Source organism: Hirundo rustica, chromosome W (genome assembly GCF_015227805.2).
Source record: "Hirundo rustica isolate bHirRus1 chromosome W, bHirRus1.pri.v3, whole genome shotgun sequence".
NCBI lineage: Eukaryota > Metazoa > Chordata > Aves > Passeriformes > Hirundinidae > Hirundo > Hirundo rustica.
In genome coordinates, this window is record NC_053487.1 from 1,475,232 (window position 1) to 1,500,011 (window position 24,780).

Consider the following 24,780-nt stretch of genomic DNA (forward strand, 5'->3'; position numbering starts at 1 on the left):
CCGTGGGGGGTGGTTATTTCGGAGGGCGGCGTGGGGTGTAGTTTGCGAGGGACATTCGGGTGGTGGTAGCGGTAGCAGTAGCAGAGGCAGAAACAGAAGTAGTAGTGAGGGAAGGAGGAAGAGGGGTGTTTGTGCTGAGCAGCTTGGCTCGCGAAGAAAGCATTGCTGCCGCCACGGCTGCAGTGGTGGATGTTTTCACGTTGCTTGGTGCATAATTTAGAGGAGGAGTTGGAAGCGGAGACTATTTGAGGCAGGGAAGGGGGGGGATTTGTGCTGCTGGAGGCCTGCTTTTTCCTTATCTGTGTGGCATCGAGGTAGCTCTCTGTACTTGCCCTGCAGTGCCCGGGTGGGGACTTCCGGGCAGAGAGCGTCTGTGTCCCCCGGGGCTGGTGCTCTGGTGGGGTGTGTGTGCGCGCGCGTTTTTAGGGTGGGGGTTGTGTCTGAACCAGTTAGGAAGAATGACTTTGGAGTCCATGATGGCGTGCTGCCTGAGCGAGGAAGCCAAGGAAGCTCGGCGGATCAACGACGAGATCGAGCGGCAGCTACGCCGAGACAAGCGGGACGCCCGTCGGGAACTGAAGCTGCTGCTGCTGGGTGAGTGTGGGCCGCCGTCAACACACACGCCTTAAGCGCCGCTGGGGGTGCAGTCCAGACATCACTGCCCGGGGCTCTGTCTGGCTGGCCCCCCAGTGCATTACATGGCGTGGTCGGTTCGGTTTCCCCCAGGCGCCTGCCACCTTCACCGCGGGGCGGCCGTGGCGATGGTGGCAGCGACCGGCTCGTCGTTCCTCCGCCACCGCGTTGTGTGTGCGCGCTCGTGTGCAGGCTTCGCCAAGGTGCTTCTAGCTGGGTAAATAACCGTGGTTCCTGTGGTTGGTTTGATATGGTGGGAAACCCGTCCTTCCAAAATGGAGAGGGAAAAGATGGCTGGTCAGTGGAGGGGGTGTTGGGGGAATATCGGCGATGATGGGTATAGGAGAGTGATGGTAAGGAAGCAGATTAATGAAAGAACTTGCAGGGGGGTTGCTTTGCAGATTTCTGGTGCATTGTTCTCTGAGTCTTAGGTTGCTGGGTCACTAGTTTCATTTTTTTCATTGTGATTTTTATTCAATATGGCAAAATGGGATAAGAGGCTTATGCCCAGATTGTAAACTGACTTTTAAAGCAAAAGGAGAAAGAAATCATAAAGACCAAGATGCACCCATGAAGGTGAAAAGTAATCTTAAAGTATACTAGTGGGTAGCAGGATCCTTAACACCTTTGGAATCCACCCACTGTTCCAAGAAATAAAATCTATTGTATCATTTATCTTTAATTAAAACAGGTTGTTATTTTGGAGCCACAAGTGTGCAAAGGTAATGTTTGTTTAATAGGAATTTGGCTTGTGTTAAAATAAGCTTTTTGAATTAAAACACATTTGTCTGTATCTGAGGTGCTCTACTACACTGTGTAGTTCTTGTGGTAATACAGTTTCTGTCGTAGACTAGCAGGCCTTGAAATATGTCTGCACCAGTATTTGGGTGAATGGGAATGTTCCAAGTGGATGTGGGGTGTTTATGCCAAAGACTTTAGTCTTGGATCAGGTACATGAAAGTAAATATTTATATCGGGGTAACAAACTGCCTTTACACTAAGGTGATTTGAAAGGAACTGATTTATTTTAATGCTTGCTTATGAATGTGTTATTTTCTACATTAAATAATACAGTTTGTCTACTGTATATGGAGGAAGGTATTGGCATCCTTAACTGATATGGGAAAAGGAGGGATGGAGACAGATACAGTGCTACCAGTAATAACATTCTGTCTCGTTTTGGCCTAATTTTGGACTGATGGAAGTGTGTGCTGTGGCTATTTCAAGATCCAAAACCAAGATAAAATAGAGGACAGATAGCTTGCATTTTAAAATTTTATGGATGTTCAAGTATAATTACTATATGCATTTGCTACGGGAGAGGCAGTTGATGTTTGACTTGTTACTCAGGTCAAAATTGTTGCTGTATATCCTGGTCTTCTTGCAGTAATGCTAGAGGTTTCTCCCACGTTTTTAAAAGTGCATGAAACTTACTGAATGGTACCAACATATACCACACAGAAAAGGAATTCAGAGATTTAATTCCACAGTCGGTAGTGCAGATCTGGTACTGTTTTATAAGATCCACCCACTGGTAGTGGTAAGTGTATGGTAATGGTAGATTAGGGCCTAATTATGGCATTACTTTTAGACCAAATGAAATAAAGTATTTTCAGAGCAAATAGATAAGAAGCCATCACTTAGAAAGCTTTGAAGAAAACACACTGATTGCCTGTATGAATGTTTTCTTAATATATCAGTATCTGTATAAACCGTGCTTCTGAATGTGCAAGCATGATGTACATGAAACTGAGGTAAATGTTCTGCTTCATACTTAATAGCATATCTGTATTTGAGTAGAAATCAGTATAGAAATTGTTCTTGTGTACACATTTTTCGTGTTGTACTTTGTCAGCTGCAGTTACATATCTGATTGAAAGTGTGCATGTGCAGCTGTTTAATAGTTAATATTGTAAAATGCAGTATAGGAGTAAACCACTGTTGAAGTCACAGAGTTGGATAGAGATTCAAGTTTCAATTTATTAAAAAACCCCAAACAATCCAAAACTCGAACTTTCTAAGAATTTGTTTTAATTAGTGTATTTCTTTTAGGTATTTGACAGTACTTTCAGCCACTCACTGCTTCCCCAGCATAGTCATTTATTCAGTTCTTAAGCTTGTGTTATTTGTTTGGGTAATTCATATGGTTAGAATGGATAAAACCATTTTAAAAATAGGAAAATAATAATTAAAATGAGGAAACTGGGAAATGTCTGAAGTTGTTTGCCATCCATTTTTTTGACTTGACCTTTACTGTCCCATTATGTATCTTTAGCCATCAAAACTTAAAGTAGCAGTAGTGCTTAACTTTATTTTATGTAAATGCAAGGCAAATTGTTTTTAAAAGTGCCAACTTCTCAGTCCCACATTGAAAAATGTTGTTGGATTTAGAAGCCTAAATGGGTTAAAGGCTTTTGAACATGGGACAAAAGGTATATCCTTTTGATCATAAGGTGAGAACACAGCTTAAGCTGAGCTGTGTTAACTGACCACATGCAAGGTTGTAAGGAACAAATGAGCATGTTTATGCCATATTTTTTGTTCTTGTTTAAAAATTAGACATACATACAAATGCAAACATCTAGCAAATATTAAAAAAAAAAAATCTGAGTAAGAATGGAGGATTTTTTTTCCCCTCCTTGTAAAAATTATAGTGCTTCCTTGCAAAGTGAAATATTTCCCTCCTGTGTTGGTTACCGTGTGACACACGTTATGCTGTGTGCACCTTTCTTGTGTATTAATGATATGTTTTTGCTTTTCATGGGATCAGAGTTTAAAATGTTGAAAGTAATTTCTGGAAAACTTTTTGCATGGTGAGATTATTTTAAATTATTAGTTAAAAAATAAACTCGCTCCATGATTAAACATTTAAATACCACTTTTAGGTACTGCATTGAGCATCATTGTCCTGTCTAATCTACTGTAAAAAATAAAGCAAAGTCTCTCTTACTATTGTAATTCTAAAAAGTGAGAACTCTAGCATATGCACTGAAAAATAGTTCAACTAGCACAAGTTGGTTGCAATGTTTAATGTACTTTGGAGCAAATTCAGTCTTCTACTGAATTTGGTTTTTATCTCCTGTATTTTTGAAATGCTTCTCTATTCCATTAGTACTGAACATTTTGTAAAACCAATGATTGCTCTCCAGAGCATAAAGTTGTTAGCATTTATTTGTTGTTTGCTGTTGTAAATACATATATTGCTATAATACAAAAAAAGTCACATGTTTTTAGTGTTTTATATTGGTATGCACCAAACAATGTACAGTATTCTTCATGCTTGTATTTCAAGCGTGTATATACGTATTTATTGCTAAGAAGCAAGAGGCATGTGATCTAACTTTCTATGTATATAATTTTGACTGTCATCAGTGGAAGTTTTACCTGGTCTCAGAAAGCAATGTTTTGGCTTAAATGTTAGTTTGTAGCCATAAGTCTTCACTACTGGAAATAATATGCCTGTATACTTTATATACTTGTGTTATGCATTACTTTCTCTTGAGGAGTATCTAAGAAAATAATCAGCAATATCTATAAGCTTTGGCAAAATTAGGTATTGGAGATGAATCAGTGAAGCAAGGTGTCAAATATGAGTACCTTTTCATTATTTATATGTTACCAAAGAAAACAGGTGGGAGGTAAACATTTGAATTTAGCATGAATTGTAACTAGTCTTAAGTGGAAGACTGTTTTTTCTCCAAACCTATAGGATAGATATACGCTGTTGGGTTTTATTTGTATACCTGTGGTAGCTGAATGAAAAATTTGTGTACAGAACTCTGTAAATTAGCAGACTTAGACTTCAATAACCTTGAAGAGAAAGTGAGCCCATCAAGCCAACAATCAATGTTCCTTCCCTGCTGTAATCTGAAAGATATATGCAAATAGACAGTCTCATCTACTTATATAAGTAGATAAACTGATACTACATGTTTCAGGAATTTTCGTGCACAATTTAAAAATGATGGTATTGATTAGCATATCCTAATTGACTATTTTCTTTGCTCTTCATTAAAGCAGAAAATGTAATTATTTTGAAAGAGCACTGCAACCTCTTTGACTTATTAAAGAAATATAGGTATTGATCTAGTATCGATACCCAACTGTGACAGACAAAAACTCTCTAACAGTTTAAAGTTAGAAAGTGTATGTTTATTACGGCCAGGCAGCACACGGGATATTTCCCTAATTTGCACTGTGAAATTCACAGGTGATTACAAAGCCTTTTATTTACAAAAGTGTTGAATACCCAAATACAAATGCATATTCATACCCCTGTCACCTCCTATTCCTCGCTTCGTATGCTAATTGGCAAAAAGGCTATTAAGCATGCATACTTTGTTTCCTAAAATGAGTCGGGGGTCTATTCTGGGGAGGGGTCACCCAAAATGAGGAAGTAAGATGAGTCTTCCTCATCCTGACCTTTCTACCTTTTCAATGCATTTGTGACAAATGAATCCTTGGTAGAACTTATAGTTTCCTGTGTTCAATGGGTCCTTTAAGCAGGAAATCTGCAGCTATCTTATGTCCTATTTACCACATTTTGTTTTTCATTACAAGCACAGCTACATAAACATAAACCTGACAAGAAATGAGTTACTAAATCCGGGGTATCTTATCTAAGATTTGGCTTCTGTTAACTGTGAACAAAGCTTGCCTATCTACTTCAGCTATTTCAGCAACTTATTATCTTAACTTTCCTAAAATCCCTAATTCTTCAAATTTAATGTCTCATTCCCCACTTCTTCTTTGAAATGAGTAAATTCTTTTACTCAGTATACAGTCTTCCTCATCTATCCAAGCCATACAGCTAGTGTCTCTGAAGACCAAGCTATACACCTTTGACAGTGATGTTAAAGCTGCCACTCATCGTAGCATCCTCTAATTCTAAACAAGTATTACAACAGATAACACTAAACTTATGCTGACTAAAATAAGCAGCACAACTATAGGGTGGATTAAGGCATTCAGTATACCGGTTGCTGTCGGTGACCAACCAAAAAGCACATCTCACCAATGATGAGACAAATGTTTCTTTTAAGATTCCTCTCAATTCGTGATGTTTCCACAATTGAGATACTGAAGTCAAATTCATTCCTATGGGCACAGGCAGTATCTTCTGCACAGTGGCTAGGTTGGCCTTGATATATTGATGTGATATTACAAGTGCCCGATAGGAAAAATCACATCCCTTAATTCTAACAAAATTGCAAACATACAAATTGAATTGAGTCTCATTCACAATTTGGTTGTCTATCTTTATGATGGGGCATGCTGTCCTAAGACAGACACAACCTTGTCCTATACACACAAGTGAAGTTGTCTGTTTGCCTGGATGCATTTACTACAATAGTTAGAACTTTCCACATAATGTCCATAATAACTATTAGTCCATTTATTTGTTGTTCCGAGTGAGCTTCAGCTTCAGTTCGTCATTGCCTGGCGTGACCTTCCAAATTCCCTCTGGGGCTTTCTTCACTCGGGAGTGATGGATCCAGGCCTTCTGTTCTTTGATCTAGATTGCAGTGAAGGTAGTGAGGAGCACCTGGAATGGTCCTTCCCACTGTGGTTTCAAGGTTTTTTCTGCAAAAGACTTAACATACACCAAATCGCCAGGTTGTACATTATGTACTGGCCCATCTCGTTCTCTGTTTTGAGTTCCAGCCACATTTAGGGCCACCATATATCCATGTAGGGTTTCTTCCCCTACTTGAATGGGTGCTGTTCTACCTTGAACTGCATATGGCCTTCCATACAATATTTCAAAAGAGCTTATTTTCTCTTTTGCCCTTGGTTTTGTCCAAATTCGCAACAAGGCCAATGGGAGAGCCTGGGGCTAGGGCAGATTTGCTTCTTGCCCCAATCTCACAATTTGTTGTTTAATCAAATGGTTCATCTTTTCCACCTGGCCACTAGATTGGGGGTGGTATGGGGTATGCAATTCCCAGTCTATTCCCAGGTGGTGACTTATTTGCTGCACAATTTTCGAAATAAAGTGTGGTCCCCTATCTGAGGATATGGTGGCTGGAACTCCAAATTGTGGTATTATTTCTTGCAACAGTGCTTTGGTCACCTCTCGGGCCTTAGCTGTCCTGGCAGGAAAGGCTTCTGGTCATCCTGAAAAGGTATCAGTTAACACCAATAGGTAACAATACCCTTCCTTCTTAGGCAGTTCTGTAAAATAATTTGCCATTGTTGCCCAGGTCCACAACCTTTCCCAATTTGTCCCACTTTAGGCTTTGGGGTGTTTTTAGGGTTAGTTTGGAGGCAAAGACTACACTGACGAGTTACTTGTATCACTGTGCCCTGCAATTTCCTGGCCATGATTCTTTCTTTCAAATGGTTATACAGGGCATCTATTCCCCAGTGTGTTTTCTCATGTTCCCTCTGTACTAATGACCACAACAAATAGGAGGGTACTACAAGTTTCCCTTCTTCTGTTACAGCCCATCCCTCCTGGTTATAGCTTGCCTTTTCTACCTTGATAAGTTTCTTATCTTTCTTATTGTACACTGGCTTACCTTCAATAGAAACTTTTCCATCTGGAATCAATGCTGCCTCAACAGCCTTATCAGGTACCTCACCTTTTGCTGCATCTTTTGCCTCTCTGTCTGCCAGCATATTCCCTTCTTCCAATTCAGAGCTCACTTTTTGGTGTGCCTTGATGTGCATTATGGCTACTCTCTCAGGTAGCATCTAATAGCCTCAGTATCTCTTGTGCATGTTTAATACTCTTGCCTTGTGAATTCAGCAGTCCTCTTTCCTTCCAGATGGCTCCGTGAGCATGAACCACTCCGAATGCATACCTTGAGTCCATGTAGCTGTTAATGGTCCAGACTCTATTACCTCCTTGCTTGTGGTAACTGCACACCCAGCATGTCTTCTTCCACTGATGACATAGCTGCTTCCATCAGTAAACCAGGTCTCAGCATCCTCAAGCGGGGTGTCCTTCAGATCTGGGCGGCTCGAGTAGGTGGATTCAATGGTCTTCAGGCAATCATGGATCACTGGTTCTCCCATACTCCAACTGAGGAAGGAAGCTGGGTTCACAATGTTAGTTACCACAATTTCAACATCATCTTGTTCTACCAGTATGGCTTGGTACTTCAGAAATCTCTGTGGGGAGAGCCAATGTCCCCCTTTTGCCTCAAGGACTGCAGACATCGTGTGAGATACTAGCACAGTCATCTTCTGGCCTAGGGTGAATTTGCGTGCTTCTTGGATGTTTATTGCTACTGCTGCAACTGCTCTGAGGCACCCTGGCCATCCTTTAGCTGCTGTGTCCAGTTGCTTGGAAAGATAGGCCACTGCCCTCCGGTACGGGCCTAAGTTCTGTGCTAATATTCCCAAGGCAATCCCCTGCTTCTCATGAGAAAACAGGAAAAATGGTTTACTCACGTTTGGAAGTCCCAGGGCTGGAGCTGACATAAGGGCTTTCTTTAGTTGGTCAAAGGCTCGGGTTGCATCTTTTGTCCACTGAAGATCTCTGCTCCCTTCCGTGATCAGGGCATACAGAGGTTTAACAAGCAACCCATAGTTATAAATCCACAGTCTGCACCACCCTGTCATGCCTAAAAAGGTTCTTAGTTCTTTCACTGTCTGAGGTTTCGGGGTCTGGCATATTGCTTCCTTGCGATCCTGCCCCAGAGTCCTTTGTCCAGCAGTCACTTTGTAACCCAGGTAAATGACTGTTTGCCTCACCATTTGGGCTTTCTTCTGGGATACTCAATACCCCTGCGGGCCTAGAAAGTTTAGGAGGCTTACCGTCCAGTCCACGCATGTCTCCTGGGTCTGGGTGGCTATTAAGAGATCATCCACATACTGGAGTAACTGTCCTTCTCCTGGTGGAGGTTCCCAGGACTCTAAATCCTTGGCAAGCTGTTCCCCAAATATAGTGGGGGAGTTCTTGTACCCCTGTGGTAACACACACCATGCGAGCTGAGTTTTTCTTCCAGTTTTAGGGCTTTCCCACTCAAATGCAAAAATTTTCTGGCTGGCTTCATGGAGAGGGAGGCAAAAGAAAGCATCCGTTAGATCTAGAACAGTAAACCAAGTTAGCTCAGGTGTTAAACGGGTTAACAAGGTGTAGGGATTGGCAACCAGTGGATACAAGTCTTCAGTTACCTTGTTAACAGCCCTTAAATCTTGTACTAATCTGTATGACCCATCAGGTTTCTTTACTGGCAGAATAGGAGTATTAAAATCAGATTGACACTCTCTCAGTAGTCCTAGCTGCAGAAAGTTCTCAATAATTGGGCTAACCCCTTCTATATCTTCCTTCTTTAGGGGCTATTGTTTAACCCTTACTGGCTGTCCTCCTTCTTTAAGCCTGATTTGCACTGGTAGTGCATTCTTTGCTCTTCCTGGTATATTGGAGGCCCACACTCCTGGAAATACTTGATCCATTATTTTCCTAAAATTTTCCTTTTCACTTGCCACTTCAATTTCTTTGGTTATTAGCATTAAGCTTAACAGTTCTACATATTGTTGATCCTTTACCTCCAAACTAATTTCCCCATTTTTGCATATTATTCTTCCTTCCAGCTGCTCTAGCAAATCTCTGCCCAAAAGTGCAGATGGAGCATTAGGCATGTATAAAAATCGATAGATGCCCCACTGTTTTCCCAATTTATACATCAATGGTTTACAAAAATAAGCTCTTTCAGATTGGCCAGTTGCCCCCTTTACCATAACATAGTCATTGGTTACAGGTATTAGGGCCTTATTTAACACTGAAAATGTTGCCCCTGTGTCTATCAAAAATTTCACTTCTTTTTCTTTGTTCCCCAGTTTAACTATAACCAGAGGGTCCCCTAGGGTAGGGCCCTCTGGTCCCCTTCAGTCCTCTTTTACATGAGCAACTACTTTTTCCTTTTTCTGATCACCTTTTCTATGTTCATCACCCTTTCTTAATTCTGGGCACTGGTTTTTCCAGTGACCAAATTTCTTACAAAATGCACATTGATCTTTTCCTGGTCAGGGTGGTCCTTGTTTTGGTGGACTTTACCCACGTTTTCTCTTTTCTCCTTTTTTACTACTGCTACTACTAATTTCTTCATCCCTTGTTTATATCCTTTTTTCTGGTTACTAAAAACTTTTTATGCTTTATTTAGTAAAGTTTCTAAATTCTGGCTGTTTGGGCCCCGGATCTTCTGGAGTTTCCGCCTGATATCTCCTGTGGATTGTCCTAAAAATAAATTTATTAATTGCTGCGTTCCTTCATCAGATCCAGGATCCAGGGTGGTGTGTCAGCGCATTGCATCTCGCAGGTGATCTAGAAATTCAGAAGGTGTTTGAGAGGGGCCCTGTTTGATAGCATATAAGGCTGACTGTTACCCTGGTTTTTCTGAGATTTTTATAGCCTTTTTGATTTACTTAAATGGAGTCAGATCCTTTTAGTTATTGTACAATATTAAGAGCAGTTCTACCTTTTTCTCACAGATGTAACATAAACAAATCCTTTGTTTTTCATTTTCTGTCCTTTGTTTGCATATTTCTAACCTGAAAACAATTGTAACTGACAGTTCGTTTAGCCACTTGGCTGAGGGGTGAAAAACCCCAGAAGCCAATCTTCTGCTAGACCCACAAATGTATAAAAAGTAAGAAATAAAACAAAGAGGTTTTCTCTCCACCCTGTCTCAGCTTTGAGCTGGATCGGAGAAGGACCTCTGCCCTGCAAAGCCGCTTGTCTGCGTGTGGCTGCTTTGTGTGTCTCGGTGACAGCTGACCAGTTTATGGTTTTGGGGATTGCTCTTTCTAGCCCTTTTACTATCAGTTCTTGGTATCTCTTTAACCGTCCTAACCCCTCATCATCATTAGGATCCCAACCTGAGTCTTGAAGGGGAAATACATCTTTAACATCCTCCTGTGTTGTCCTACAATCATCCCCAGCCGGATCCCCAGCCGCTTTCAAAACTAATTGCTTCTCAGTTTCTGTTAAGGCATCAAGTAGCAGTTGCAGATCTGCCCAATCAGGTGAATGCTGCTTAATCATATCTCAGCACCAAAAATTTCTCGGCTATTTCTGCCAGCTCTGGGCATAAGTTCTGGGCGCTCTGCTTTCTGCACACAATCAAAGCCTTTTCTTAGAGAGACCCAACTCCAAATACCAACCGTTTTAGGCTCGCAAAGAAAATAGCCAGGGGTCCCTCATGACCCCAAACACACTCCACCAGAAATTTCAACAAGGTCTCGCCGAAAAATCCTACGGATTTCGGCCAGGACACCGCACACAAATCCCTCCGTGAGAAGGAGGTGGGGGGGTAACCCTGATCCCACGTTGCCTCTCCACTCCTCTGTGGTTAGGGTCTGCACCACCAGGACTTTAAAATATTACCACGCACTCTAGCAACTGCAAGCCTCTCAAACAAGCAAAAACTTTTTTTTTCCTTTAACTAAAGCGCTCACTCGCCAAAAAAACTTCTTAGGGTTTTACAGGGAGTTTAGAGACGTGGCCCGAGGCTGCAGAGCCTGGATTCCCCTGCGGTTACCAGGGAAACAAATCACACACCCCCCCCCCCCCACGATTCTGGGCTGGCTCAGGTTTCAAACCTCCTTACGCAGCTTGCTCCTTTTAGCTCAAAAAATAAATAATTTTATCTTACACAAATGCTTTTTTCACCTAACAAAACATCAGCAAAATCTTGTTGTCAAAAGCACACACTGTTCAAGCTCACACACAGTCTAATTCCCCTCCAGCACACAATCTGGATACAGTACAAACACTTTAAATCCTTCCACTCTCTCAAACAGAGGGATCCCTCCACTGATCAGGTGGGGAATTCAAAAGGCTTTTACAACTTCAAGCTTGCAAAACTCCTAAAAACGCTTACACAGGTTACTGACACACTCCAAAATCACACAAATCAAAACGCTTACAACACAAACCCCCACAGACCACAATACATGCGGTGCACCAATAATTCTTCCACACCTGAAGACACAAACACACAAAACCACGAGACCACAAAACACGGATCCGTTCACACCACACACACCCAGTGCACTCGGGGCCGCAATCAGGATTTTCCGGGAGCCACAACGGGACCCTTCGCATCCCAGAAAGGGCTAGCCACTCGGATTATGGATTGTTATGGTACCTTTAAACCACAAACTGAAACTGGGGCCACTACTGCTCCTAATACACAACAACAAAACCGGTTATTTTACTGCCACTGCTGCCCCCTCACGGGACACGGACTACCGAGGCATCTTTAAACTGTGAGCTGACACAACAAAAACCAGTTACCGCTGTCCCCACGACAGGACACGAACTACCAAGTCACCTTTAAACTGCAAGATGACACAACAAAGACAGGTTGTTGCTGTCCCCACTATGGGACATGGACTACCAAACCACTGACACCAGGCTCAGCAGAGCTGTCACAACTTTTACAAACAAACCCAAGAGGCATATGTTGTGCACGAGACGTCTCTCAGTGTCTTACCAACCGCCTATACCAAGGTACCTCTTTTCAAATATAAACATACCTTTTATCTGTAATTCCAGCAGGTTCACATCTTTCCCCAGGTAGTCAGCGGGACCGCAGGAGCCCTCTTCCCAGAAAATTCTGGGTGGGTGCCCAGAGGGGTCCTGGACCCCGCTGGCCCCATGGCCAGAGAGAGCAGTCTCCTGGCTGGCTCGCCAAAATGACTTATTAAAGAAATATGGGTATTGATCTAGTATCGATACCCAACTGTGACGGACAAAAACTCTCTAACAGTTTACAGTTTAAAGTTAGAAAGTGTATGTTTATTACGGCCAGACAGCACATGGGATATTTCCCTAATTCGAACTGTGAAATTCACAGGTGATTACAAAGCCTTTTATTTACAAAAGTGTTGAATACCCAAATACAAATGCATATTCATACCCCTGTCACCTCCCATTCCTCGAATCATATGCTAATTGGCAAAAAGGCTATTAAGCATGCGTACTTTGTCTCCTACAATGAGTCGGGGGTCTATTCTGGGGAGGGGTCACCCAAAATGAGGAAGTAAGATGAGTCTTCCTCATCTTGACCTTTCTACCTTTTCAATGCATTTGTGACAAATGAATCCTTGGTAGAACTTATAGTTTCCTGTGTTCAATGGGTCCTTTAAGCAGGAAGTCTGCAGCTATCTTATGTCCTATTTACCACATTTTGTTTTTCATTACAAGCACAGCTTTATAAACATAAAGTTGACAAGCAATGAGTTACTAAATTCGGGATATCTTATCTAAGATCTGGGTTTTGTTAACTGCGAACAAAGCTTACCTATCTACTTCAGCTATTTCAGCAACTTAACTTCCCTAAAATCCCTAATTCTTCAAATTTAGTGTCTCATCTTCTTATTATCTTGTATTGATCCATATTTGCACTGAACACTTGCAAATAAGTTTAGGTAATTTCAACAGTATGTATTCATGATTAGAAAACAAGCAAATAATATATTATCTTGATAATGTATGTTGAAACTAGATTGGTAAGTATATCTTAGTTTGGAGAAGCTGTTTCTAAGGTCATGTAATTTGATTCTGGATGACAAACACTGATCTATTATATATATATAGACATATACATCCATTCATATTAATTTTTTAATGCATGATAAAGGAATATTTTATTTTCAGCTCTTATAAAGGATTTTCTTCAGGTTATTTTGTTTTGATTTTCCTCCTTTAAAAGTCATCTACTGTAGTTAATGGAAATTAGTTTAGAACCTCAATAGTCAAAGAATTCTGACTTAGTTTTGCTCATATGTCAAAAAATCAAGGGACTCCAAATTTGTACTTCCTTTTAAAAACATTATTGAATTTGTACAGGAGGGAAACATGATAAACTGAGGACTCTCTTTAGAAGGGACTTTGGGGTATATATTGTAATGTTAAGAAATATTTCTGTGTTTTTAACTACTTCAAATTATGTTTGGTATGTAAAGGCAGTGGTAGTTTAATAAGTGGCAGCATTTCTTTTGAAGTAATACAATAATCTCCAAAATTAATCCTGGGAAGGGAGAGCATAAGGTAGATGTGTGTTTCTTGCTCTGCTGAATGGATTAATACTGAGGAAACATGTTCTCATACTTGAACAAGATTGCATGCAGCTGTTGCTAATAAAATTATGGTACGTTTTTCAACATTCAGCTGTCATTTGCTCTGCTTATTTCAAATGTTTAACTTGCAAGAATCAAGAGCAACAAAGTAAAATAAAAACTGAGGAAGCACTTGAATATTGGAAATACTATGAAGCCATATGAATAGTATTCTTAAAATCAGAGAAGTGGGTAACAGGCTTTAAGTATTGTGTTAACACTGTGAAAAGAAATAAGATACTGAGGGGCATAAGTCTAAGTGATACTACAGTTTGAAAAGTTCTTTTCTTCATGCTAAATTTGGGAATAGAATAGTTCAATTGGAAGGGACTTAAAATGATCATCTAGTCCAAATGCCTGACCACTTCAGGGTGGATCAAAAGTTAAAGCATGTTATTAAGGGCATTGTCCAAATGCCTCTAACACTGACAGGCTTGGGGCATCAGTCATGTCTCTGGGAAGCCTATTCCAGTGTTTGACCACCCTCTGGGAAAAGAAACACTTCCTAATGTCCAGTCTAAACCTCCCCTGGTGCAGCTTTGAACCATTCCCACACATCCTCTCATAGTATCATTCTGGACAAAATGTCCAGCACACAGATAGATAAGCACATCATGCAGTGGGTGAGCAACTGGCTCACAGGTCAGGCAACAAAGGGTTATAGTGAATGGGGTAACATCAAGCTGCTGACCCATCACTAGTGGGGTTCCACAGGGCTCCATCTTAGAGGCAGTTCTCTTCAATATCTTCATAAATGACTTGGATGCATGACTGGAAGGGATACTAAACAAGTTTGTAGATTATACAAAACTGGGAGGAGCTGTTGACTCCCCTGAAGGCAGGGAGGCCCTGCAGAGACCTCAACAAATTAGAAGACTGGGCAATCACCAACTGTATGAAGTTCAACAATGGAAAGTGCTGGATTCTGTACTGAGGATGGGGCAACCCTGGATGTACGGACAGACTTGGGAATGAGATGCTGGAAAGCAGTGCTGCAGAAAGGGACCAGGGAGTCCTGGTCAACAGAAAGTTGAATATGAGTCAGCAGTACCCTGGCAGCCAGGAGGACCAACCGTGTCCTGGGCTGCATCAAGCATAGCATCACCAGCCACTTAAGGGAGGTGATTGTCCCGCTCTACTCTGCACTGTGGCTGCCTTACCTTGGATATTGTATGCAGGTTTGGTCACCACAATATAAGAAAGATATAAAGCTACTAGAGAGTGTCCATAGGAGAGCAAAGAAGATGGTGAGGGGCTGTGAGGGGATGCCATATGAGGGAGTGGCTGAGGTCATTTGGTCTGTTCAGCCTGGAGGAAACTGAGGGAAGGCCTCATTGCAGTCTACAGCTTCCTTGTGAGGGGAAGAGGAAGGGCAGTCACTGATCTCTTGTCTGTGATGACCGGTGACAGGACCCAAGGGAAGGGCCTGAAGTTGTGTCAGGGGATGTTTAGGTTGGATATTAGGAAAAGATTCTTCACACAGAGGGTGATTGGGCACTGGAACAGGCTCCCCAGGGAAATGGTTACAGCACCAAGCCTGTCGGAGTTCAAGAAATATTTAGACAACACTTTTGGTACATAGTATGACTTGGAGATGGTCTTGTGCAGGGCTGGGAGTTGGACTTGATTATCCTTGCAGGTCTCATCCAACTCAACATATTCTGTGATCCTGTCTGGATACCAGGGAGATCAGCTCCTCCCTCTCCACTTCCCCTCAGGAAGCTTCAGAGAGCCATGAGGTTGCCTCTCAGACTCCATTTCTCCAAACTAGACAAACCCAGAGTCCTCAGCCACTCCTCACAGGATGTACCTTCCAGGTCTTTTACCAGCTTTGTTGCCCTCCTCTGAGGGCACTTCAAGGACCTTCAAATCTTTTTTAATTGTGGGGCCAAGAAGTGCATGCAATACTCAAGGTGAGGCCACTCCAATGCTAAATACAGAGAGATAGTCACCTCTTTTGACCAGCTGGTAGTGCTGTGTTTGATGCATCCCAGGATGCGTTTTGCCCTCTTGGGTACACTGCTGACTTCAATTGAGCCTGTTGCTGACCTGTACCCCCAGCAGGGCTATTCTCTAGCCACTCCTCTCTCAGTTTATACTCTTAAATTGTTAATCTAAATATTAATTCTCTTGGTCATGTTAGAGAACGTTGGATATGAATTCCTGAAACTACTTCTATCCATGTTTCTGGGTAAATGGGTTTCAGCCAGAAAGACAGAAGGTTTCTGTAGCAGCAGATGCTAACTGATAAGGCCAGAAAAACTCAAATGCATGCAAGTTGGGAAAGGTGTCAGGTGGTTTTAGGAACCTATCAGGCTTGGGAAACTGAGGATCTAATATGGGATTTTTTTTTTTTTTTTTCAAACTCTGATATTGGCTTTACTAAGCATTATGCATGTCACTTCATCTCATAGACCAGGGCAATACTAGCAATAAAAATTCAATGCTGTATCTGGATGGGATGGAGTTAATTTTCCTCATAGCAGCCTGTATCATACTGTGCTTTGGATTTGTGACTAAACCAGTGTTGATATCATCAATGTTTTGGCTATTGCTGAGCAGTGCTTTCACAGTGTTAAGATTTTATCTTTTTTTTCCGCACTCTGCTTCCCCTCTTCCCCCATCCCTGATTGCAAGTCAATAAGGGGGGGGGGGGAGTTCATAGAATGAGCTCAGCAATAAAAGCTCTGGGAAAGAAGGAGGAAAGGGAGAAATGGCATTTGTCTTCCCAAATAGCATTGTACATGCTGAGGCCCAGAAAGTGTCAAAACAGTGAATTAATGTCTCTTTTTGTTTTGCTTACATGTGTAGCTTTTTATTCATCTATTAAACTATCCATATCTTGATACACAAAGGCAAAAAAATGCACTCTTGAGCTAAAAACTCTTAGAGATCAACATGCTTGCACAATTCTTGGTATGTTATAAAAAATAACTCCCCTGTGAAACATTGTCCTGTTCTTACCTTGAATTTGTCCAGGATTTGCTTCCAGTCACTTGTTTTATTTTGTCTATTTTGACCTTTGATATTAGATACATGACCCGTGGGCACTTAGAAACTGAGACCAAGATAGTCATTAAGCTTTGTATCTATCATGAGGCTAAAATAATTGATTTCCTAATGCTAATTGTAGGGTGAATTTTTGAGTCCTTTAATCATTCTTATAGTTATCTTTCTCATCCTTTCCAACATCACTTCTGAATTACAGACTATGAGAAATGAGCACTGAGGTGTATACATTCTTTACTACAAGTGCATAAGTAAAACTTTTCTTGTGATAGTTGAGATACCACTATTGAGATTTGTACAAGAAAAACAATGACCTTTTGTCACAGTGTCCGGTTTGCGCTGACCAGCGCGGCCACAGGCTAGCTCAGTGGGTCTCACTGCGGCAACGTGGTAAGGTCGGGGTGGCAGGCAGGGCGAGCCACCTCCTCCCTGTGGGAACTTGGATCCCAACACCAGCGACAGGCACGTAGATGAAGCAAGCAACCGCGGAAGCTGAATGAAAGGGGGACTCCTCTGAGCAGGGTGTAACGTAGGTTTATTGAGACAGAGGGAGCGCGGAGCTCTGCACTCTGTAACCTGCTGCCCAGAAGAGACCCTGAGAGCAGGCGTGCAAGAGCTTTTAAGGTGGGGTGGAAACAGGGGTGGTGACAACTGGTCAGCCAGTCAGAGAAACTGAGGGGGTAACCGGGGGTGTGAACCATAAAACCAGGAACCAACCACAAAATGATGGGAGGGGATTTCCAGGGCCCCAGCCTATCACTCGATGCCCTTCCTGGAGCTTTCTAGAAGCCAGGGAAGGGTCCTGGAGTGATAGACAGGGCACCCAAAGGGAGAGAGAGGGGATTGACAACTGGGATCAAGGGGGGAGGGGTGATTGACATATAAGGAACAGGGGCCACTTAGCAGTAAACAAGTCAGAACCATTACAGAAACAGGGGGGTACATCGAATGAACCACTACATAAGATCTGTATAAATTTACATGAAACAAATAAAACAAATCACACACCACCACAACCTTTTTAGTTATGGCATCAAATTATTCATGTTTGGATGGCTATCTACCATAACTAAAATATTCTTCAAAATAATTGCTTTTCAGGGTGGGTTCATTCACCATTTGCAACCTGCTTTCTCTATTCCTGTATAGTTAACCTTACATTTACCTGTATTCATAAACACAGTCTCTGCCTGTTCCTGGTTTACAGGTTATTCCAATTACTTCACATCATCATATCCTCTTCATAAATTACTGGTTCACAGCTTTTGTCATATACAGGTATTGTCAGTAGTAAGTTAAGAGGTGTTTTTTTTTAATCTCATGAGTAAAGATATTTAAGTTTCTTATCAGAATGGGGGTATCACTGGGATCCTGTTAGAAACAAAGCTGCCTGAGGACTTTCTCTTATGTAATTTAATACTTTCTGATTAAATAATGAATGTGCGCTGTTTGTTTGTTGTATGATACCAAGTCAGTTGCTTAGCAGAAGTCTAGTTCCTCAAAACTGCTGCATTTATAAACCAAACCACTAGAACTGTTGTAACTACTTCACTCTTAGTATGCAATCTCTCCCACTTCCCATTCCCATCCTTGGGTTTTTGGGGTTTTTTTTTGGTGATATTTCAAGATTTATAAGACAGAAGGGCTTCTTGGCCAGTTATCCCTTTGATAAGAGGTGTCTTGACTTACTGAGCAACAACAACGTTCTAACTTTAGTAAGTGCTCTGTAACATCTTCAGTAACTGCTGTAGTGGAAACTCTTTCCTTGTCACTTTAAATATGATCTCTGTTTCCCTAAAACCAAACCAGAAATATTTGCAAACTGTGTGTGGATTTTTTTGGTGTTAATATGAAGAGTCATATCCATTTAATAGAGGACCAATGCAGTTTTAAGTTTTTTTTTCTTTTTTGCATGAAAATATGATGTTTAGAAAGCACCCCCCCCCATCTTTGGAACCCTTTAGTTCTTCATTTGACTTCTCTTCTTCCCTCCCTCTCCCTTAACGATTTTTAATACTTCTGAAGGTTTTGACTTACCTATTTCAACTTTCTCTTTTTACATCCCCTCTTATCCAAACTTCTTTTACTGTTTTTCATGCTTTCTTGTTTTGTGGAATTGAGGCTGTCTAGCTATTTAATGAAATGTTATGAAATACTTCTTAGTTGTTCCCATTATAAATTTATTTGCAGCTGTTCTCACTCCTAATTCTGTCAGCTTTTGTTCAAGTATCTCTCATGAAACATGAAGTATTTGTACTACTAGTTTTAGACTTTTTTTGCTTGCACATAACAAATGAATTAAGTCATGATAGCAACCTCTAAAAGTTACTTTTTACTTCAGTTCTGCCACAAGTTCTTTTTCTTCATATGATAAGATGTATTTCTGTATGGTGCTTCTCTGTGTTAGAAAATCATAATTTCTGAAATACAGACATTCCAATGTCATTTGCTTGAGACTTTTAGTATCTGTTATGTTGCCCTAGGAGACTATTACCTCTTCCTATTTTCATTAAACTGTTTAAAGAGCCCCGCTCAGTTGTCTGTCAAATTACCTGTGACTTGGTCATCTGACATTGACTTGGTCATCTGACATGGTTCTAGCTTTTGTGTCAATTCTTTGTCTGTTAGATTTTAAAGTGACAACATTAAAGATCACTGTTAAGAAGCCAATTTTGAAGCACAGAAATGTTAATCACTGTGCTTTGACACATGTAGATCTTTGCTTTGATTATACCTCCCTGTTTAAATTTAATTTGTATATTAGCAAGTTTTTGGGTTTACGACCTACACATCTAGCATTTTTGTAGACAGTTGAATTTCCTCTTTTAATTTGATGTTTTGTTCATTTTTAATCTTATTTTTATTTTTTTCTGCTAAATAAGTACACTATTGTTTTCCCTCTCATCCTTCTCTTTCAGTAATGAAGTGATACTCTGGCCTCTTTGGCCAGTCTGTCTTTCTGAATGTTTTTCATTTTAACAATGAGAACTATCCAAACTCTGCAACTCCATCTTCCACGTACATCCAGTGATGCTCTATCGTATATTCTTTTCCTGTCCAGGAAATTACCTTTAGGTGGTCTGGTGGTTTTTTTCTCCTGGTATGTAACAAAACTGTAATTTAAATTTGATGCCAAGCTAATAAATGTTGTATGTTTAGATATTTATTATTTGGAAGAATTTCAATTATTTGTTTATTAGCAAAACTGAAGTATCATCAGTGGATATTCACAGATGACATGTTCACATATGTTCAATTTTGTTGTCATTGTCTGTGTTAAATATAGTTAAGCAAGTTCCTTCTTCTGTTGTCAGGGACTTACTTGCATCCAAATAGAGTGCACATTAATGAAATAGCTATCCCAGCCATATGCACCTACCCCTTGGGATACCTGCATTCTCTTATGTACTATATGTGCTGTGTTCATGGCTTGTCTACCTCATGAGCACAATATGACTATAAACTAATGTCTTTGTGAAAGGAACAATGCTTGGTTAATGTTGGCAGCAGCTATTTAGCATTTCTGTGAAATATGAAAAAATTGTTGTTATACCTTGAGAAACAATTACTTTAGAGGACTGTTAGAAGGCCTTCTACAATTTCTGCAAAGGGTCCAATTTTGTCCTTAACAGCTGAAGGAATTGAATGTTCCAGGACTTAACTGCAAGTTGAAGAGTCTGGGATGCTTACTGTTTAAGAAAAGTTCAGACCCTAGATTCTGATGCAGTTGGTTTATTACAGGTCAAGCTGGGTGCCTCCAGAGAGGGACCCTGAACAAAGAAATCCCTGTGCCTTTATACCCTCACAGTCTGTGCACCTGATCTTCACACACACTCTTTATGCGTCCTGCACACACCTCTTGGTCCAATGGTGATTTGTAGTCTGGGGTCTTCTAACACCTCATTGTTTTTATCCACATGGGCTGTGCCAACTTCAGTAGTCCCCCATCTGTGCTCATCCAGCTCCACAATATCTTTGGGACTTTTCTCAATTCTGAGGGTATTCCAAAATCATTTCTGGTTATACCTTCTTACATTTTTTCTTTTATTACATTCATTCCCATAACAATTAAATCTATTCCTTCTGGTGCCAACCTTATTTCTATATCCAAAGCCTGCAACAGATCCCTTCCCAAGAGACACTGGTGAGTCCTCAGCTATTACATTTTCCCCATACACTCTTATTTCCGATCTTTTGTTACTATCCTGAAATTTTTTGCCAACACTGTCACCAATAAATTCGCCTCCTGTTCCTTCATCTTTCTTTTCACCTTCCATTCTTCCACCTTTTGCCTTTCTTCCCTTCCATCATATGCAAACATGGCTACACTCAATATTTTACATGTTTTACATGTTTATACTTTCACTATACTAGATTTCACAGAATCACTAGGCTGGAAGAGACCTTTAAGATCATTGAGTCCAACCCATGCCCTAACACCACCTCAACTAAACTATGGCATTGAGTGCCACATACAATCTTTTTTTTTTTTTTTTTTTCATCTAGGTTCTTCTTACTTGTGGATCACAAAAGCTGAAAATAAAGCATATGAGCCTTTATATATACATTTAAACTTGAAACAACTCTAAATAGCATCCTCCCTTAGCCTTGGCATTTTACTTCCCCAAGCTGTTAATTCTCCTGAGGACCACAGATAATGGTTGTAAAATGCTAACACTGGGACATTACTTGTCAGAGCCCTAGGTTGCATAGCAGCAGGATTTGGCACTGAGTGCAGGGACATAAGATACAGCCCTGCATTTTGCAGCAGTGGGGAGGTAAGAGCAGGAGCGAGTGAAGGGATAGCAAGTGAAGGGACAGCAAGCGAAGTGACAGAAGCAGGAGATAAAGCAGCTGCAGTTTGCAAAGGTGAGGGGTAGAAGAAAAAGCAAGCAGAGTGGCTGAAACAGTGGCAGCAGCTGCAGTGTAGGGAGGAACATCCTCCCCTGTTTCGAATACCAGTTCTGTGGTTGCAATCATAATTTGCTTTCCGATTTTGTTTTAGGTTTTCTCCTTGCATAAACCAAATTATCCCATATAAACCAATAACACGTGATTAGAATAATGATTTTCTAAAGATATTCCTAAAGATGTTAGATGGTTTTGATCAAATGTGTACCACAACCTGGCCAGGTTTTCTATGGATTTATGCTTGTTTTTGCAGTGATGAATGGGCATTCCTCCTGATACAATTCTATAGCACACTTTTTCAACAGTTCTTTTGTTCCAGACTTTTGGTTTTGTTTTGTTTTATTTTTTTCTTCAATTCTGGAGGATTTCAGCCAAGGGCATCCCCTTCTCTACTCTGGCCATATTCCCCAGTTTTACCTTGTTTCAGGAGCTCTAACCCCAAATTTCCTTTTTACCTCATTTCAGTGACTTGAACTCTGAATTTCTTTTTTATCAAAATACAGGTACCATTTTCAGAGGACTTAAACCTCTCTTAGACAAACTCCTTGTCATCTGTTATAGAATAAGGCTGGACTCAAACCTGCCTCCTTGAAGTGCCAGATTTGAACCTGCATCCCACCTGCCTCTGTGTCAGAATTTAAAGTCATTCTAGAGAGAAAGCTTCCACTGCAAAGGGCCCACATGAACTCACCTGTCTGCCAGCAGTATGGATATTTGGAGTCAGAAGGATCCAGAGATGGATCCCATCTGGGTTGCTGTCTGTTTAAGAAAAGTTCAGACCCTGGCTTCTGAGGCAGAGTTGGTTTATTTCAGTTTGAACTGGTGACTCCAGAAAGGGACCCCGAACAAAGAATCCTGTGCCTTTATACCCTCACAGTCTGTGTACCTGATCTTCACATGCTCTTCACGCGCCTCACATGTGCCTCTTGATCCAATGGTGATTTGTGGTCTGGGGTCTTCCAGCACTTCACTGGATTCTTTCTTCATGTCCACCTGGGTAGGCCATTAACTGCTCTTATCTTCCAGCTTGGGCCAGTCTTGGGGCCCTCTAGGGTCTCAACCCTTATCTGAAGGTATCCAGTCTTTGTTTTCTCCCCTGCTTAGCAATTCATGCTGAAAGAATTATTTTAGGGTTCACCTTTGCTAAGTTTTGAGCAGAGCCCCACTCATGCTAAGCTGTAAATTACAATTAAACTTAAATTTACCCAATTAATTTCTAATATTCTATAAGTAAATTTTTAAAGTAAATTTATAATCCCCAACACTTACAGTATATCTTTCTTTGATCATAGTCAATCTTTTGGACATGGCCAGACAATCTTACCATGATGAGGATTTGGAGCCTGTGGCACTATGTTGTCCTACGTGCTTGTGGTGACCAGCAGATTATGCATAATTTTCAGATGTGAGTAAACATAGCTAAAGTATGGTTGGTATTTGATTCCTGCTTTCCAGTGCTGACACATGCAGTCTGAGCTCTTGTACTCCCTGAAAATGAGTTTATTTGTTTAGTAGAACATTTAAACCCCTGACTCATTCTGCTTGGTGGGCAGGGATTTTGAGGCTAGTGAGTTCACAGTGAGCATGCTGCAGCATCATCTTGCAGATGTATATGAGCTATGTTAACAATTCACCCAGATATTTAATTAGTGTGGCTGGAATCTTACTATGCTGCTCCTCACCTATCAGTTTCTTGTGTGCTTAGGGATTTATAAAAGATTATTTTGCAGACACTCCTGGGCCGCTATGACTGGCTACTTGAGGAAAATCAGTGAAATCCTTAGTTCTGCAGTTTTCAGGACTTCCAGCAGTAGTAGGCCAGCACAATTCTCAGAGAATAGCAGCCTCTGCTTGTAGTTTATCATGTGGGGTAGACAGTAGGATATCTTGCTACTTTGGATTATGGGCTCTATTAGATAGCCTAGGGCTACATTTCAAGTGAGCCTTGAACATCTACAGGATTGAAGCAGAATGTAGCTTCAAGTAGTTGACTGTAAGCCAAGAGGCATTAAGAACTGACCTGGTGTTAGTAACCCCAGTGTGGTCAGCATCATACCACACCAGTATCAACACCTCCTGATAATGTTTGATTGTGATAAAAAACTCAGCTCTTCTGCCCAGTGCTCAGAGGCTCACTGTCTACTGCCAGCAAAATCCCTTTGCACACAAAACAAAACCTTTAGGTAACTGTATTGGGTTTGCATGGACAGGTTTTGGTAATGGGAGGGCTATAGGGGTGGCTTCTGAGAGAAGCTGCTGGAAGCTTCCTCCATGTCTGGCAGAGCCAATGCCAGGTGGCTCTAAGATGGACATGCCACTCGCCAAGGCTGGGCCAATCAGAAATGGTGGTAATACCTCTGTGATAACATATTTGAGAAGAAAAAAACAAGTTATTTCACAGATGTAATTGCAGCTAGAGAAGAGCAGGGTGAGAATATGTGAGAGGAACAGCTATGCAGACACCAAGGTTAGTGAAGATGGAGAGGCAGGAAGTGCTCCAGGTGCCGGAGCTGGGATTCCTCTGCAGCCTGTGGTGAAGACCATGGTGAAGCAGGCTGTCCCCCTGCAGCCCATGGAGGAACATGGGGATGCCTAGATCCACCTGCAGCCCCTGGAGGAGACCCACACCGGAGCAGGTGAATGCCTGAGAGGAGGCTGTGACCTTGTGGGAGGCCTGTGGTGGAGCAGGCTCCCGGCAGGGACCTGCAGAGCCATGGAGAGAGGAGCCCACGCTGGCAGAGGTTTCCTGGTAGGGCTTGTGACCCTTTGGAAGACCCACACTGGAGCAGGCTGTGCCTGAAGGACTGCACCCCAGGGAAGAGTGACGAACATTGCAGCAGTTTGTGGAGAACAGTTGCCCATGGGACCGACTCACCTTGGAGAAGTTCACAGAGATCTATCTCCTGTGGGACGGACCCCATGCTGGGGCAGGGGAAGGACTCCTCTCCCTGAACAGTAGCAGAAACAACATGTGATGAACTGACTGTATCCCCCATTTCCCATCTCCCTGTGCTGCTGGGGGGGAAAAGGTAGAGCTGGGAATGAGGGAGGAGTGGGGGGAAGGTGTTTTTAAGGTCTTATTTTACATCTCATTATCTTGCTCTGATTTTGTTAGTGATAAATTCAATTAATATCTCCAATTCGAGTCTGTTT

General features: G+C 41.5%; 1 protein-coding gene across 1 annotated transcript in view; it reads left to right on the top strand.

The window, feature by feature from the left end:
• The first annotated feature begins 20 nt into the window (after positions 1 to 20).
• LOC120764798 (guanine nucleotide-binding protein G(q) subunit alpha) overlaps positions 21 to 24,780 on the top strand; it is a 319,804-nt gene continuing 295,044 nt past the window's right edge. Inside the window, exon 1 of the mRNA XM_040088826.2 lies at positions 21 to 594. Within this exon, the coding sequence (XP_039944760.1) occupies positions 459 to 594 (136 nt within the window). The 5' untranslated portion in view covers positions 21 to 458. The remainder of the gene's footprint in view (positions 595 to 24,780) is intronic.